Consider the following 18822-nt stretch of genomic DNA (forward strand, 5'->3'; position numbering starts at 1 on the left):
AGATTGCTGTGAAGAGTATCATGTTACAGTACCTGACACACTTCTGCACTCTTCACGTAAAAGTGTTTGTGCATATATCCTTCTTAATGCCTCTCTTTCTCCCTCTCTCATCTCTCTGTGTCTTTTGATATGTTGATCTGTAAAGAAGTGGATGTACAAAGCGATAGCTGGACGGATTAACAACTTATATTTGATTCTTTACTTGTGTGTCTCCAGGTGTGTGAGCAAAGACGAGGAGGACTACAGACCCCTCTTTGAGAACTTTGTGCAGGACTTACTGTCTGCCGTCAACAAACCAGAATGGCCTGCTGCAGAACTCTTGCTCAGCCTCCTGGGAAGGTTGCTGGTTAGTAGATCTCTTCATCAGTTTCCTGCTCTTCCATGAAGTATTATTTCTGGTGTTGCTGAAAGGAAATGTATTCAAGTGCTTGTATTTCCTGCAGTTCTTCCTGTTCTGAATCCCAATCTGTTTGTACTAAGCTGTAATGTATCTCATCCATAATTATGTGAATGATCATGCATTCTGAGAAATTGAGTTTTGCTTTTAAAGAAATGGTCAATAAATTAGTATAACTTAAGTTAACCAATTGTCATCCCTAAAAAAGTTTTCACATGTAACCACATGGCTTTGTTTCCTTGTGCTTCATTTCACTCAAAGTTCTATAGTTTTGTTCGTTACTTTATTTGCTCTTTATGAAAAAGAAAATGTGGTTTGCTAACAGATGAATTTTCTTCAGGCGTGGCCATTATCGTTCCTGTGATGTATCAATGTATCCAGTTCATGTGAGAAAACAATCTTGTTGTTTGATTGTGTGTTGTATAGATGCATCAATTCAGCAATCGCCAGAATGAGATGTCCATGAGGGTGTCTTCTCTGGAGTACCTTGGCCAGGTGGCCAGCAGACTGAGGAAAGATGCCATCTCTAGTGTCATGGATGAGGAGAGACTCAACACCATTGTCAGAGAGGTGAGGCACCATTCTTATTCCGTGGCTTTACCCTTTCCGTGCTAGGGACTTTGGGACGATGTGTGAAGGCTGTGGGGTTTCCTGTGGCAGTTGCCATGCAAAGCACACAAAGGGTTCATAAATTCTGTGCATTTGCTTTATATGCATGGTTAACACAAATAATAATCTGATCTTTGTCACATACATCTTTCAGTAAAGCTACAAACGGCTCAGACAAGTTTTCAATGGATTAGCACTTAAAACCAGGTGTCATGTTACAGTGCACTTTATGGAATGCCAGTTCTGTATGCACTTGCTACAGCCAGGTACTGTGTTCTTTTATGCCAGCTATCACTGCATTTGTGATATATTTGTTGTATTGCATAATCATGAAAGTCTGGTACAAAAATGATAGCTTATTGAAGGGCTCCTTAGCTGTGAGAAATTCATGAGAGCGACTACAAACTGAGTGATGTAGTATGTAGTCAATCTGTGCAATCATCCCAAGATATGTGTGTAGAGAAATTTTACCTTGATCCTCAGGTTCTCTAAATGAGGGATAATGCAAAACGTAAAATGAGAGATGTAAGTTGTGTGTATGTTGTATTTATTTTCATGTAGATGAGAGGTGGGCGAGATTCACCCGTTGGTGATGGGAAGCCTTGCAACAGTCTGGACTATGTCATGAATTTACAACAAGCCATGGTTGATTATCTGAGCTACAACAGTCGCAATGACCCAGCTATCCTGGTAAGTCGTGGGCGATCCCACTTAACAGTGAATATATGTGATTTCTGTTTTTTAATCCACTCTGCCAAGTGCCCCCCCCCCCCCATGTTCTTTTATAAACAAGGAATAAATCAAACGGCGGTGATTATAGGTTTCTCATATGAGCGTATGATTTATATCAGCTGCAGGAAGTTTTGTCGGTCAGCCCATAAGTAGCATTGTGGTGTTCAATATAGAATTGTTAGTACATCAGAATATGGGAGGTATTGAATGAGTTAAGCTGTGGCATTAAAGTGACTCCTTACTAAATGCTTTCTATTACACCAAGTCCCTGCAGTAATTATGTACTGAATTCAATGCATATCTCTTTCGTTTGAGAACTCCAGAATAAAATGCATGATGCCTATAATGAGGTAAACACTGTGATGGATTTTCAGAGGATTTGAGACAATTGTATGTCATTTCTCTTCACTACTTGTTACCCATGTGCTGTAAGGCAGACCTGATCTTTAAATGTTGATGTATAGAATTTATCTCTCACACCTCATGAACTGACTCCATGTGTGTGTGCCACTATGCTTTTCATTCACATCTCTCTCTTTGAATACCATTCAGTTTGCAAGACAGTTCTTCCTGGCCCAGTGGTATCGGGACACCAACGCCGAGGTAGAGCAGGTGATGAAAGCCCCTCAGTCCAAGAAGAAGACCAAGAAGGACAGCGACGATGAGGACAGTGAAGAGGAAGACGACAGCGAGGAGGAGGAAGAGGAGAAGGAGAAGGACACAGACGCCAAGACAGCGGAGATCCTCCGGGCGGCAGAGAGGAGGAAAGGTTTCCTCCTCAAGACGGTGAGGGTGAGAAGACCAGCAGGTGCTATACGGTGAGTCTGAGAGGACACTGTACCAAGTCTACCCTCTGTCTGTTGTTTGTGCATGTTTGCAGATTGGAATACTCACTTACCTATCATACCTAATTATGGATTAAGATTAAGATTAAGCAAGAAAGTGAAAGATTTATTTCATAAATACCCATGGGAGTTTGTAACCCCCATTTCTGTGTGCTTATGATATATCAATGAATGAATTAAAAAACACAAACAAACAACACTTTTATTGCAGATTACCTGTAATTCTGTGCTTGTGGATGTCCTCGCCTAAAATTGCAGTTGTTTAACAATTACATATAAATTTATGTCATTGTTTTCTTCCTGAAGTGTGTGATATACAATAGGGGAAAGATCAAAGCATAGAAAGATCAATATCATTTCTTTCACTACTGTAACGACATCGGATCATCCTTGTAAAGCATTGTTTATTGATTCTTTGATCATAAATCTAAAATCTTAAAGAGGAGTGTGATTTCTATCAGGAAGACATTATCCATATTTACTAGAGTGCATAAGTTTAACTTCACACTTTTTGCCTGCCTCCTATCTCTCCCTACAGGAAAGGCAAGAACATCATGACGTATGAGAGTGCTGCCTTTGTTGTTAGGTATCTAGCATCAAGAAGACCCTTCTCCCAGAGCTTCGATATCTACCTTACACAGGTACGTGATTCTCGTTCAATCTGTCTTGCTCTTCAGTGGCAAGACTGGAATTATTCATACAGAGCAGAATAAAGTTGTATGTACCAACAAACTAAGCAATTTGACCACTGGGAAATATATTTAAGAAGAATTACTTTTTTCTCTCTAGATTTTATGTGTGGGGTCATTTACACAACTGAATACTGTAAGAGTGGACATATGAATATGTGTTTAAGTGTTCCTTGTTTATTATTAATTATATTTTCAACAACTAGAGTGGGTTTGTTGGCTGTGTGACCGTATGCAAGTATAGATGACAAATTCAAGTCCCACTGGATTCACTCTTCCTAGGTTGAAGGTCAATCCCCAATGCAACAGTGATAGCAGTGAAACAAATGTGTGATGTGAAAATGTGGCAAACTATTGTAGATGGGAAGTAGAATGTCTTCAATTGGAAGACTTATCTGAGATGTCTTGGTTCATTGCACTGTTCCAATCTGTTTGATCGATTGTTTTACCCCACAAGTAGTTCATTTTTTTTTTTTTTTTTGGTCATTATTATTCAGTTATGTAGTTGGCTTAGCTTAGGATGATGCTATTTCATTACATGTTGTGTAGTATTCATGGAAATGACATTTTAATTCCAATTCATGTCTTTGTTTTCAGATACTAAGGGTTTTGAATGAAACTGCCGTAGCAGTAAGAACGAGAGCTATGAAGTGCCTGTCTCAAGTTGTTGCAGCAGATCCAAATGTACTTGCAAGGGTAAGTTTGTCATGCACCATTTCTCATTTTAGCCAATAGTTGTATCCTTTGAGGGATGATTAATGCAGAAAGTGTATGTCTTTGCTTTTCATTTCAGAGATCACTTAATTAGAATGGGTCCCAACACAATCGGGGACTGTTAGTGTAATATGTTGCATGTGAAAATGCCTTACCCATTTCCTTATTTGGGAGTTTCTAGTTATTTGGCATTTTCTTTCCGTTTGTTACAGCTTCTTTCTGTTTCCAGCAATTCTCCAAAGTCAACATGTGAAGCATTTTTAACATCTCTCACTTGATCAATGTCCAGAGAATCGTTTACATGTTTATGATTTCAAAAAGTAGTTAATGGTAGTGTATACAGTGTTATCATCAAAGCAGTGCTCTCTTTCTGTTGACATTGCATTTTTGTTCTTTGTTTCTAACACAGAGTGATGTTCAGAAGACAGTGCACTGTCGTTTCATGGACCAGTCAACCAGTGTGAGGGAGGCAGCGGTGGAGCTGGTGGGAAGATTTGTCTTGATGCAGCCAGAGCTCACAGATCAGTACTATGACATGCTCATCGAGAGAATACTGGTGAGTAGGAGTCTGCTGTAACATGGTCCCTTTACAGAAAAAGAGAGTCTGTTATTATTGTATACCTCAAGCTAGAAAAGGGAGTAATCATTGAGAGTGGTGTTTGTATTGCTGCCCTCTTTGTATTTGAATTATCAATCCACTAACATGTACATAGCCTCATGTAAGTGTGAGGTGTGTGAAGGTTTGTTAGTTTTTGTTTTTGTTTTATCTTCATAGATACAGTACCCCTCTTTCACAAGCCTTTGAAGGTTTATCTACCTGAATTTCATATTGATGTTATTCAAGTGGTGCTGTATATTCTTTAATTTGAGGTGTGGAATAAATGATTTCTGGTATTGTCTGGCCGGTATTGCACATGTGTGGCATAACATGCATATGTCTGTTAATCCAATGTTAGTGTCTTTATTATTATTCACTGACTTCCTGCTGATGCTTGCCCTCCTTCAGGACACGGGAATCAGCGTGCGGAAACGGGTGATCAAGACTCTCAGGGATATTTGCATCGATCAACCCGAGTTCTCCAAGATTCCTGAAATCTGCGTGAAGATCATCAGGCGAGTCAACGATGAGGAAGGAATCAAGGTAAAAAGCATTCCATTTCCACAAAGGGGCGTTTGCTATTCCACAGTGTTGACTAAAATACTTAGATGCATTTGATAAGATACATTGTTTTATGATGCCAATCTGTGCTTCACTCAAAATGAGTCTTGACAGCCATTATGTATACAGTATATGTGAGCAAAAATGAAAGTCCGGGTTACTGTGATTAAATATTTCTTGAAGGCAGGCATAAAACACCCAACCTTGTTGCTTGAAGTTTTTACTGCACAACAGAAAAAAATTTATATACATATTATGCACATATCTATATGCCAGACGAGTCACCCTAAAATTTCCCAAGTCATTTCTAGAACTTCACTGCTGCACTACTTCCTTCTTAAGTACTTTTCTCTACAGTTACAGTGTATGTGCAGTAATTTCTTTGTGACTTATAAGATTCTATTCACAAGAGTTTATTCATCATGCTCAGCATTGTTTCCCATCAACTCCAAGGAACACTTGAGCACTGTTCTTGATTTGGTTTGAGTAAAATAATGACATTTGTATCCAGTGAGACAAACAGGTATTGAAAGCACATCATTACTAGAATGTCAAATATTTAGATGTACAGTTAATTCTGTTCTGACATTTGAGACCCATTCATGCATTTTTTTTCCTCCTCGAAGCTTGGTCATTACTCAAACTTTGGACTGTTATTCTTTCTCTTTCAATACAGAAACTAGTGAATGAAACCTTTCAGAAAATGTGGTTTACCCCGCTGCCAACGAACAACACCAACCTCCTCCTAAAGAGGGCACTAAACATCATTGAAGTGGTAACAGCAAGCAAAGACACAGGCTATGACTGGCTGGAACAGCTTCTTACCAATGTGAGTATTTACTTCAATGATGGAGTATGTTGATATGTAAGATTAAATAAAGAAAGTACATTTTTGTCAAAGATGAAGTCTATGTCATTTCTGTGATGTAGAGATTCCCTTGGTAAGGTGGAGTACTTGAGGAAGGTAAGCTTTGTAGTAATCGTGTTAGAATTCTCGCTATCGCCAATGACGTAAAAAGTACCCGGATGTTGATTGTCATTTACGGTGCATTATGGGATAGTCCGGTAGCAAAGTCACTTCTGTTCGTACGTGCGTGATACCTGACTAATGCTATTTACACACACAACTGACTGTATTCTACGTGTACTTCCTGTTTTCTTGACTTGAATTTCAGTTTTAATGTGATTTGAAATATCTCCATTCTTGAGAAATTGCCGTTAATACGACTATTGGTTGTTGCTGCGAAGCTGCCATGTGTTGTTCGCACGACAATAAATGAAAAAAATCTACAGAAATAGGACCCTTACTGGCATGCGGGACGTGACGTGGCCGCGTGGGTGAAGTTTGCGGGTGACTCCACAGCGCAGTACGTGCGCGCGCGACTTACTAGTAGTGGTAGTAGGCCTAGTGCCTAGTACGTACTTACTTGGAAGAAGTTGCTTCGGAGACGGGATAAGTTCGAGATCACAGTTCGTTCCCAATTGTGTTCGCGACATTTCGACAGAGAACAAATAAAAAAAAGATGGGCATTCCATGACGGTATCCAGGTGGGTGAATATTTTCCAGCATATTTTCAGCGTATGCAGAGATGTGATGTGCACATCGATCGCATGATCAAGCAGTACGCTGTACCGGTATGTGTTAGCTTATGCGTGCAGTGGTGCATGCTAATGCATAGGCCGGCCTAGGGCAATGCATGCGGGGGCTACAATGTACGAGTATGACAGACCTGGCCACTCGCTGGCATGGCTCGGGCGGTACAGCCGCCTATATACATGTACTGTACTAGTATCCGTGGTCGGCGCGGCGCTATAGGTAAGGTACACGTACGCGCACACTAGCGCTGTACAAATTATGCCCCGCGCCGGAAGTGCCCCGCGCCGGAAGTGCCCTTGCTACGAAGTGCACTAAATCTTGACGAAAAAGCCACATCCGGGTACTTTTTACGTCATTGGCGATAGCGAGAATTACCAGTGGCTGATTGACTTCAAATTGAAGACAAACCTCACAGTGACATCCTGAGATGTTAGGGTAACTGAATTCAACTTTGCTGATGCATCTTAATGACCATAAGTCGTAGAGAGAGGGAAGGCAGAATTCTTCCTGAATGCAACATGGAATCAGTGAAATCGACTGATGACAAATTACCCTACATTAAACAAAAAACCTCAATAGTTCAGTGTTTTGTTTGTAGAAGTCATGACAAATTTATGTGTATGCAGCGCAATTTATCAATCAGTCGCAATGAAAACAACTCCACACAAGAATCACTGATTTGAATAAATATGTTTTACCCACCGCTGTAAGGGATTAGATTATCACTGGCTATCAGGTTGAAGCTCTGTAGTCAAGTGGATATGATGCATGTCTTGCAATCAGGAGGTCTCTGGTTCAAGTTCAACCAGAGTATGTATGCCCATGATTTTTCTATCATGGCTGCCTTAAAAAATACTAAATAATCAGTGTTTATTTATGTTTATGTATGGCAGTTTGTATGTCAGTTGCAATAAAATACAACCCAACACAAGAATCAATTATTTGAACAAGTGAAATCAGCTATAATGCCATGTCCAACCTGTTCTCTCCTAACCCGTGTGCAGCTGCTAAAGGGGGAGGAGTCGGCGGCCTACAAGCCAGTGCAGAAGGCGTGTGTCCAGGTGACGGACTGCCTGGTGGAGCATGTACTGAGGCTGGAGAAGAGCGCCGCCGATGGCTCCGAGGAGGGCAAGGCCAACAGCAAGCGACTTGTCTCCTGCCTCCAGACCCTCTATCTCTTCAGCAAGGTCAAGCCCATGCTGATGGTGGCCCATGCCACCACCCTCCAACCCTACCTCAGCACCAAATGTGCAGTGAGTACTCTACTACGCCTTGCTCATCAGCTCAAGTATTTGTCTATTTAAATTGATATACTGCAACTGAGTGGTATCGAAGCCTTTTATGCTCACTAACAAACAAATAAATTTATATGCCACTTGATACTGGCATTTCTAAGCACATTGATACAAAAATGAAAAATTGAATTGAAATGCAAGATATGATTATAAACTGAAAAGTTGAATTAAGGTACAGAATATAATTACAAACATTGTGATATGTGTGTAACACAGAGAAAAAAAAATGTGATTGATTGAATAAGTAAGTTTTGAGCATTGATTTAAAATTGTCTACACTTTGAGCATCTTGAATCTAAGAGAGGAGTTTGTTTCAAAGAAATGGAGCACTGCATATCATACCACAGTAATTCTAATACCACATTAATATCATACTGTTGTCAACAGCATACTGCAGTGAACCTAATTTCTGTGTGTAAGACTCAGAAGTAAATGAAAGTGTCTTTCATCATTATCACCATCACTGACACCAATTCCCTCTATCATCAATGTGGCAGACCCAAGGCGACTACATGGTGATCTACAATGTGGCCAGGATCCTAGAGATGACGGTACCCTTGATGGATCACCCCAGTGAGGTCTTTCTGGCCAGCCTGGAGGAAGATATGATGAGGCTCATCCTCAAACACGGACAGATGGTGAGGCAGCAAAGTCAAACATCCTTGATTTCATTTGAGAGGACTTGACATGACTTGACATGAGCTGACACAACTTCACTGGTCTGGACTAAGGATGATTTGACTCTATTTGACTGGATATTACTTAACTTGATTTGACACAACTTGACTCAATGCAATTCTCAAGACATGATAGACATGAATATGAAAATGTGAACCTAAAGGTCTGACAAGCTCTTGTAACCAAGTGAGAGTAATGTAATAGAGAAAGGCTGAGGTAACGAGGAAAGCTTAATAATGCATATTAGCCATGCTGAAGAATTCATGGAAGTAACTGTAACCAGTTGCCACAAGCAATTTATAGTTTCAAGATTTGTAATCACTTTCTCATGTCACTCTGCCATCATGTGTTTGTATTTTACAGGTGAAAGAAAAGTTTGACTGCCCTGCCCATGTAATAATCATCAGTATATGTCTTTTGTGATGACCCTTTTCTTAACAGGTGCTTCAGAGTTGTGTGAGCTGTCTAGGGGCCATTGTCAACAAGGTCACGCACAACTACAGACTAGTCAGAGATTGCTTTCAGAAGTACTTTTGTGAGTAGCAGATAAAAATTTTTATTAACTCCACTGCTTTTCTGCATGAGAATAATTTGATATATGCTAAGGTGGGAGAGTATTCAGCAAATACATGATATTTTTTTTTTTCTTTCTGAAAGTGCATCATTGCTATCATGTTACTTCAAAATGCAAGGGATTGTGACAGCTAAAAAAGAATGTAAGCTGCTGTACTGGAAAATGGATCCTCACAATTTCACACCTGGCAGCTGTTCTCATTGTATGTAAATAGTCCACTCTTTGTAGGGGGGAAAAATAAACAGCTTTATGTTCTTATTTTGGTGAAATGATAAAGTACAAGAGATTTAGACAGATCCCTACTTTTGCAAAGTTTACTGCCATTTGTCCAGTTTCATTAAGCTTTAAGTTTAGCAGCTTCCCCATTGTCAATGAATATTGTTAATTGATTCCTTTAGTTTATTGAATGATTAGGATAAGAATGTAGTTGTTAGTAGGTTGTCATAGTTGTCAAAGAGATTCAGCACAGAAGTTACTGTCGAGATTTTCTTTTAGGGGTATGTTTGATGGAAAAGTTCCCAGCTGGTCATGTGAGATAATGAGTTGGCATATTCAAGTTCTGATTGCTTTAAGTGTGACTTCATTTTTGTACTCGCACTTGAGATATTTACTTGTCCATGGTCCCAGACCTTCTAAAGAAAATGTTACTTTACCCATCCATTCCCCCCTACAGCAATCCTGGCTAAGATGAAGGCAGAACAGGACCCCCACACAGACAGTCCCATCAGCAAGAACAAGCCGGTCCTCCTGCGGTCTCTCTTCACTGTCGGTCTCTTCTGCAAGCACTTTGACTTTGATGCCGGTAGCAAGCATGGGAAATCCTCCCCCAAGGTTTGTGCATTTTTGTTGTTGTTGGTGGTGGTGGTGGTGGCGGTGGTGGTGGTGTTGTCGTCGCCGTCATCTTCGTCGTTGTCGTTGATGTTTTTGACTAAGATGTTGCCTTAGTGAAATAGTTCTTACTTCTGAGGACTGATTGATGCCCAAAATTGTCCCTAAGATAAGTTGATTTGAACTTATGATTGATTTTAATTCTCAATGAAACGACCCCCATGAGTTCATTCTAAGCTGACATTCCATCATATTTTCTTCTCTTGCCCCCTACAGGTCCCTGTGAGAGACAGGGTGTTTGATGTCTTGCTCTACTTCTGCAACCGAGATGATGAGGACATCAAGCTGAAAGCGCTGAGTGGCCTGGGCTTTCTGTGCAATCGCCACGCCAGCTTCATGCTAACCCCGGAGGTCAAGGACCTCTACTGGCATACTCTGCAGGAGCCAACCATTTCTACCAAGCAGCTCTGTTTGGTATGTTTAAGAAGATAAATCTTTCTCCACAGACTGACTCTTCACCAAGTGAAATGTGCAAAGAAAACAAAAAAGTGAATGAATAAATGAAAATAGAAATAAAGCATCTAAATATCATAAACATTTACCCAGTGCTTTCAGGTTTATCTGTTCATACATTCTATTGTTTTAAGCATTTTCATGTCAGACTGCTGCAGTCATAGAGACCATCAAGCAATACTAGTAGGTTTATTGATATCTGTAAGAAGTAGAATTCATTTCATTTCATTTATTTGGCAAAATATAAAACAATATACAACTTGCAGGTCATTGAGTAGGTCTTTTCATGACCTGACACGTAATGGCTGCTGTTTGTCTGGTACTTGGTGGTGTGCTGGAACTAGACATCATGAATAGAGCACATGCAATTCGTAGCGATAGAATAGTGGGGCTAATCAACTGGTAAGTGGTATGGTACGAGCCAGTCCATGTTACGATGCAAGTAGCCAACGTGTAAAGTCAACTTGTAGGACTAATAATAATAATAAACCATTTTTATAGAGCGCAAATTACATCCAAGTCTCTAAGCGCTTTTAGAAATAAAAAAAGACAGATACATGACAGTGTGAGAACACACAAAAGAAGAAAATTACATATATATTAACCTAAAACACATCATTAACCAATTTACAGAACAATAACAGTTACTTTACAAACAAATGAGACTTCAATAAAGACTTGAACTGATCTAATGAGGAACATTCTCTGAATTACTGGGGAGCCGATTCCAAAGTTGAGGTATTGAATATTGAAAAGATCTTTGACCATATGACTTAGTTACTACATTGAACCGTTTTAACAATTGTTTGGTGCTTGAGCGAAGTTGTCTGGAAGGTTGATATTCCTGGAGGAGGTGTTGCAAATAATGAGGAGCTAACTGGTGTTGACATTTATATGCAAGAATAAGTAACTTATAAACTAACCTATCGTTGACTGACAACAGTGCAATGTGTGTAATGTTGAAGAAATAGAGTCCTATGTGTGAGTTCGGGTAACCAATCTTGCAGCTGAATTTTGAATTCGCTGCAGTCTACCTAACATTGAATCTGACAAACCATATAAGGCAGAAGTATTCATCATCAACATAGTCACCTCAATATTTGATCCTTGTCTACTCCATTCAGCAGCAAACTCGATATTAGTTCTTCATTCTCTAAGTTGCGCTGCGCCAGACGGTCAAGTGTAGACTGCCTCCTGATGTCCACAGTCCTCCAAAAGCTGATATTTGGTCTAATTTTTTACCTCCAGCGTCCTACTAGTTACGTTTGGCAAATAGCGCCCTCAGATCTTGTTCGGGACTTGTTTGTCGTTTAGCGTTGATGTCAGAGTAGGATCAAAAGAAACAGTTCCATGGACTGGGCTGGATATCACAGGAATCTCATCTGTCTTTGAAGTTGCGGAAACTGATCTTCTGCTGGTTTCAAATTCCTTGTCTACTACAAAGAGACTCTTCTTGCACTTGACAACAGGAGGAACTGGGACTTGTTTGTCGTTTGGTGTTGATGTCACAGTAGGATCAAAAGAAACAGATCCATGAAAACTGTATGGAATGTGTTATTCTCAATTACTGAAGAAATAATTAGTGGTTAACAATGCTTCAGTCAGATTGTTGTTATAAATCCCCATTGATATTTTGTGACATTTGGGAAATGTGCTTCAAATTACCAAATCAAATTTATTTGGTGAGTAATTTTTGAAGTTATTTTCTCTGTCTTTCTTTGCCTTTTTTGGCAGGTGCTGAGAAATCTCCACTTATACCTTGTAGAAGAGGATGAGAGAATGAGGCAAGCTGATGCAGAATGTAAGTATGCTAAGGTTTCCTCCCTCAATTACAAGTCAAGACCTTAAATGATCATCCAGAATTTCAGTATTTCATCAGTTTGGATGTATCTGAAAAAAGTTGGGAAGTGTCCTTATTTCTTTGGCCGAAATCTGCTGGGAGGAGAACAAGGCCACCTGTGAGCAAAGAAGCAAGAGCACACCTTTCAAATCCTGTACACTAGTATTCTCTGTGCAATTGTTTCCCTGGAAGATGAATCTCTGGAAGCAAAAAACTTCTGGGGATTTTTTGTTTGTTTGTTTTTAATTTCCTCTTCAAGGCTTTTGCAAAAGGAAGAACCATTCCTGTGCTTGGATGCTCAGTGGCTGTCTGAGGTGTTAGAGGGATAGGTTTTCCTGTGGAGAGTGTTGAGAATAATTGCTTTTTGATTCAATCTGCCTTCATATGTTGCAGGTTGAAATATCACTGTCAGTTTTTCAAGCCATGAATTCTTACCATTGTATGTATATATTTACTTTTTCTGTACAGGGAAGGCACATGCAAAGGAAGAGGACCTCAAAGAAATGGGAGATGTTCAGTCCGGGTAAGAATCTGGCAGTGTGCTTGATATTTGAAGAAAAACTAGCCGAAACTTTTTAAGCATGTATGAATGAATACAATAGACTAGACACAAGAAATTATTCAAAGAGTTCTAGACAAGTGCTGTTACGAGAATCTTCTGGAAACGAAACACAATGCTCTTTTTCTGGCTTTCATGCAAAAAGGAATAATTGAGACAGTTAGGAAGTCTAGAATGCAGCATTAACCACAATTTACAAAATAACAGTTGCCCATTTTATGGTCGAGCCATAAGAGTAAGGCACAACAAACAAACTCAGTTATGTAGACCTCCCAACCATTCTAAATTTGGAGAAAAGAATCTGAGTTTTTGACCATTCCCAGCTCTTGTTTCAATAAGATTTTCTCATTTTCTTGTAATTTTACTTCACACTTCTTTTAGAAGTGCTCTTTGTTTCTTACTTTTGAGCTAAGTCATTCCCATTTTACAGTTGAAACAGCTGGGCCCCATTGCATAAAAGTTCCGATCAAACGCAAGTCAAGAAGATCAAACCTAAGTCCCAAATGCTCCATTCTGATTAGTTAAAAATTAAGTTGCGTACGATTTTTCTTGACTTGCGTTTGATCATAACTTTTATGCAACAGGGCATGGTTAGGAGGTCTGGTAATGTGTTTTTCACTGATCTCTAAATCCTCCTCCTCCTCCTTTTCCACCTCATTCACAGGATGAGCAGCTCTGTGATGCAGATGTACCTGAAGCAGACCATGGAGTGTATGATGCACAAGTCATCCATGGTGCGGATGACGGCGCTACAGGTCATCACCCTCACTCTGGGCCAGGGTCTCGTCCATCCGGTGCAGGTAGGCTGGCTCCTTCTTTTCCCTGCGTTGACTATGCCTCTCAGCTCATTTCCCTCTTTCTCTTTGGGATGGAGTTTAATACCCAGAAGGCTTCTCAAGATTTGCACATTGCTTCTGATTGAGTTACATTTGTTTGTGTTTTGATTATGGTTTATGTGAGAACTTCATCATACTTGCGGATTAGATTTCATCAGTATTAATGTCATTCCAAATCATTATTCAGCTGAAAAACCTTTTAACATTTGCATATCATGGATGTGAAGTTACTAGAAATTTTCAGGTGAATTTTCCACATTCCATGGAAAATATAAATCTTTATTATTTTGATCTTGTCCTATTGCATTATTTATGTGATGGTAAGCCACATTCACCCAGTTTCGTGCTTTTACCCAGTTGAAAAATGAGATGCAAACAAATCAACACTCTGAATGTTAATTTGTGTTGCATTTGATCCATATCTTAGTTTCTCACTTCTTCTCATATATATGTATACGATGACATTTTTACAATTTTATACATCTATTGTTTGTCCTGTATAACATCTGCAACTTTTGCCAGAGATTAGGCTCTGGGGTATCTGGAAAAAACATAAAGAAAGCAAAGAAAACCAAAAACATGCCGCGAACAGGAACAAAACACAAAAGGCCAGAAGCTATTCACACTGTCTACTTCTTGGTTGCTAAGAAACATTTCCGGTGTATGAGCCATCTAGTTCATGCTGCACCTTCCTTTGTGTGACCACAGTGTGTGCCGTACCTAGTGGCCATGGGCAGCGACTCGGAGTCAGCCATCAGGGTGAAAGCAGACCAGCAGCTGACGGATATTGAGAGCAGGTATCCTGGCTTCATTCAGGTGAGCACTCCAATCCCTTCTCTTGTAGAGTTGCCATGTCCCCCTGGTTGAGCAGGAGGCTGACTGGAACTTTTAACTAAAGTCAAACCTGTCTATAGCAGCCACCAAAAGGAGATGAATAAAAGCTGGCAATTATAGACAGGTGGTGGCTCATGACAAGGTCGTGAACATGGCTTTTCTCTTCGGGGGAATTGTTTGTAATGACTGTATGAGGCAGGTGGCCACTAGACAGGTGGCCCCTAAGGCAGGTTTGGCTGTGTTTTGTCACATGCTGACAAAATGATATAATTGCCTCTCTGATCTATAAGTTGTTATTATCCACTGAGATGTGTGTAAAACACAAGTATCTCCCAGATAGCTTTGTAGAATCTTCCTGATTTGATGTCTGAATTTTGGCTGGCTTACTGTAAGCACTTCACTTCATAATACAGTACAAATACATACCATAACGTAACAGTAGGAGAGAGAGGAAAAAAGAAAAGAAGGGGGGGGGGGGGTCGATATGGACATGATTTATTTATGACTTTGTATGATTTATTCCTGCTATCAAACGAAATGAAATATCAAATAAGTAATTAATTTCTTGTCCTTGGTAGAAGTGAGCTGCTATTTTCAGTTCACCTACCTACAAGAAGTTCTCTGTTATCATTGTGTCATGCATGGTGGCAAGGTCGTTTTACAGGAACGCAGCAACAACCACTCTTATATATCTATTATTGAATAGTCATCAAGGCTGTCTTGTCAGGGATGACTTGGACTTTGTGCAAAATTGGACATTTTCATACAAGAATTTTTTTCAAGCTCAGCTGTCAAAGATAAAATCATTGGAAGTAATATCTATCCTTGTGTAGCTTGAAACTCAGAAACTAAAAAGAAATAATTGTTGCATTATTTATTTTCACTCCCACTCTGTAGTCGATTTGATTCGAAACCAGATGTATGGAGGCAGAATAATAAGACAAACCCACAACGTGTGTCTGGTAGTAAGCAATAAGAGCAAAGTTTGAGACTTATAAAGCAGAATAGTCAATGTCACTCCCATGCCCAGCATAAGGGAGACAGCATATATTTCAACAAAATTTGGTCAAGATGTGCTTGTGCATGTTGAGATGAATTTCTGACAGTTGACAACTTCCATTTCTTGTTAACGCTGTAATCAATGTAGATGAAGGCTCTGGCGGGCATCAAGATGGCTTTCAGGCTGCAGCTACTGCTGAAAGAGGAGCAGGTCTTTATCAGGGGGATGAGGGAGCGGGACAACCACCACTACGCCCTCTGCAGTCACCTCTACTCCATGATCCGCTCCAACCGGGCCCAGCGGAGGGGCTTCCTCATCAGCCTCCTCAATCTGTTTGATGAGCACACTGTAAGTCCAGCAGAAAGACATACATGCCAAAAATATAGCACTCACACAAACAATACAAACACACACATGTAAACATAGACATACATATAGAACATAGTATATTTTTTTTTCCTGGTGTGGTACTGTCACTTTCAAATTGCATACAGCTCTTTATAGAAGCTAGGCTTCAAATTGTGCACACATAATCTTACAAAGTTTTTCAATATTTCTGTTACTCTCCATGAGTAAGATCCTAAGCTCAATCTGTATAATGATGCAGATTGAGCATAAGACCATATCCTTAGAGAGTAACAGCAAAAACAGATAATCTCTGTAACTGCACTCTTTTTGTAGAAATCAAATTCCCTTCACTCTAAAACAAAAACTTGTATGTCTCCAATATTCATAAAGGAGCTACAACGTATCATATTTCAAAGGAGCATGTATTTTTCACTCGGCGTACCTAGCAATCCGATCCCATATATTTCATTCATTTGAGTAAGACTCTACTGCTCCGATCGTGTTTCACTTGGTCTGAAATGGGTGGGAGAGAGGACATAAGCCTCCAGATGAAATATGGATCATATTTTTATAACTCTGCCCCAAAGGCTGCCAGAAGCAGCATTTAGATTTGAATGCAGTTCTGTGTCTATGTGCTCTTGATGTGTAGTTGTGTAAATGCATAGATAGCCTTTGAATGATGCCCTTCTAATGTTCTCCACCCTGACTGTCTTTCTTGCAGAAGAGTGACCTTAACCTGTTGGTGTTCATCGCCGACAACCTGTCAGCATTTCCCTACCAAGTACAGGACGAGGCGCTCTTCATCATGCATCACATAGAAATCACTGTCTCTGTATCAGGGGCAAATCTACTACAGTCTTTCAAAGAGGTTAGTGGTCATATTTCTCTCTTGAACTTCTGAAGCAAGTCATTTGTGGGTTTTGTTCTCACAAACATATTATTTTTCTCTGGATGTGTATATTGCCATGTTCCACGATCCCAGAAATATTGCACTGTGGTATTTTACATGTGTGTGTATATGAGCAGATTCCTGGAATTGAAAGCAAATCCTTGACAAAAAAAGTTGATATTTTCTCCGTTTTTGTTTTGTTTTTTTCCTCCCAGAGTTTTATCCCCAAGCATTCCTCCAGACCTCCCTCGAGGGACTCGGAGAGTTCGGACGCAAAGCGGCCGACAGCATCCTACTTCGACGAAGACGACGAAGAGGATGCTGAAAGCCTCATCGGTGAGTTGAACCCAATGTTTGCCTCTCACGAGGAGCCTATGAACAATTTGGTTCTGTGTTATCAACATTGTGCAGGAGATTGAACAATGATAGTTTCTTCCTTTTTAGCTGAAATCATTGACTTTAACATCAGGTCACAACTTCTTCCACCTGTTTTTACAATACTTGCAAGGATGTTGCTATGAACACCTGCAGTTGTCAGTCTATTTCTGCAACTCCTCAATTTTAGCAACCCTTCATCATTCATGAGTTCTGCCTATAATGTCTGAGTCAATGCGCGAAGCAGGAACTTTAATAGTTTCTTGACAACAACAACAACAAAAAAACAACAACAACCCAAAACGATCTGACATGTATGTGAGATCTAAGAATAACAATTCAACATTTACTAGAAGACTCAGGTACTTTAGTATTTAACAGTTAAAATGCTTATTCACAGAGGTAAGAGAAGTCTCGTAAGCCAAGGTTTTAATGTGGTATCCCACTACCTGTCTCACCCCTCCAGCGAGGATCCCAGAAGAACCAACCCAGCTACTTCACTGCTGCGTAGCATCTCAGGCCTGCATCATGCTCCTGGTACTCAAGCAACACCTCAAGGACCTCTACGGATTCAGGGACAAGTAAGTTTATTTAGGGGAATGGAGGCATACAAGTCAGGCGGTAAACTTAGGAGTGATGGGATATGACATGAAGTAACAAATGGTAAATTCAAAACCCTGGAGCAAATTGTTGGCAGTGTGCCGAAACAGTCAAATTAATGATCTTGATTGACGAGTGCATGTCTTCATCATTGCTTGTCATTAGAAGAATTGTTCAATAGTCACTGTGATTATTTTTTTTTTTCGTGACTCTGAAGTCAGACAATAAATTTGAGGATGATAGGATATGACATGAAGTGGCAAATGGTAAATTCAGAATACAGGAGCAAATTGATGGCAGTTTGCATATGCAGTCAAATTAATAATCTTGATTCATCAGTATGTGTCTTCATCATTGCTTGTCATTAGAAGAGTCAGTGGTCACTTTGATGATTTGTCCTTCCTGACTCTTTGTGATTTGTGTTTGCCAACAGCACAATTCACAGATACTCGCCCCAGGAAGCAGCCAAGGTGTATGACAAGTCTGTAAACAGGAAGTCCCTGGTCCACTTCAACCCTGCGAGAGCCCTGGACCTCCTGAAAACAGGCCAGCCCAAGCCACCACTCAATGAGCAAGAGAAGAAAGACATCGTGGATGAGTACTTAGATGTAAGTGTGTGTGTGTGTGTGTGTATGTGTTTTCATGGGGGGGGGGGGGGGGGGGGAGGGGGGAGGGGGGAGGGGGGAGGGGGTAGAGTACGGAAGTGATGATGTCACAGTCTTTTGCTATGTCCTAGTTTGGAGCCAGGTGCATGCATAAACAGTCAGGCCAGGTGAGGATGTTTGGAACAAGCTCCCATGGTGATGAATGGCTATGACATCACACATTGGTATTCTATGCCGAGGCAATGCTGTCAGTATTGTAAGTAACTGTTTACAAGCCCCTAAGGCTGCGTTCACATAGAAGTATTC

At 40.2% G+C, this 18822-nt stretch overlaps 1 protein-coding gene across 1 annotated transcript in view; it reads left to right on the top strand.

Annotated features, from left to right (window-relative positions):
• LOC139733673 (nipped-B-like protein A) overlaps positions 1-18822 on the top strand; it is a 41220-nt gene that overhangs the window by 17728 nt on the left and 4670 nt on the right. Inside the window, exons 20-42 of the mRNA XM_071644485.1 lie at positions 217-346; positions 824-967; positions 1568-1696; positions 2291-2556; positions 3122-3224; positions 3870-3968; positions 4396-4542; positions 4993-5127; positions 5822-5974; positions 7747-7995; positions 8535-8675; positions 9157-9250; positions 9963-10120; positions 10394-10591; positions 12365-12431; positions 12939-12993; positions 13694-13829; positions 14574-14681; positions 15847-16047; positions 16769-16915; positions 17152-17272; positions 17778-17892; positions 18345-18519. Of these exons, the coding sequence (XP_071500586.1) occupies positions 217-346; positions 824-967; positions 1568-1696; positions 2291-2556; positions 3122-3224; positions 3870-3968; positions 4396-4542; positions 4993-5127; positions 5822-5974; positions 7747-7995; positions 8535-8675; positions 9157-9250; positions 9963-10120; positions 10394-10591; positions 12365-12431; positions 12939-12993; positions 13694-13829; positions 14574-14681; positions 15847-16047; positions 16769-16915; positions 17152-17272; positions 17778-17892; positions 18345-18519 (3271 nt within the window). The remainder of the gene's footprint in view (positions 1-216; positions 347-823; positions 968-1567; positions 1697-2290; positions 2557-3121; positions 3225-3869; positions 3969-4395; positions 4543-4992; positions 5128-5821; positions 5975-7746; positions 7996-8534; positions 8676-9156; positions 9251-9962; positions 10121-10393; positions 10592-12364; positions 12432-12938; positions 12994-13693; positions 13830-14573; positions 14682-15846; positions 16048-16768; positions 16916-17151; positions 17273-17777; positions 17893-18344; positions 18520-18822) is intronic.

This window comes from Diadema antillarum, unplaced genomic scaffold (assembly GCF_040938485.1).
Source record: "Diadema antillarum isolate AM-2024a unplaced genomic scaffold, OU_Dant_1.0 seq00000486_RagTag, whole genome shotgun sequence".
In the NCBI taxonomy this organism is placed as follows: domain Eukaryota; kingdom Metazoa; phylum Echinodermata; class Echinoidea; order Diadematoida; family Diadematidae; genus Diadema; species Diadema antillarum.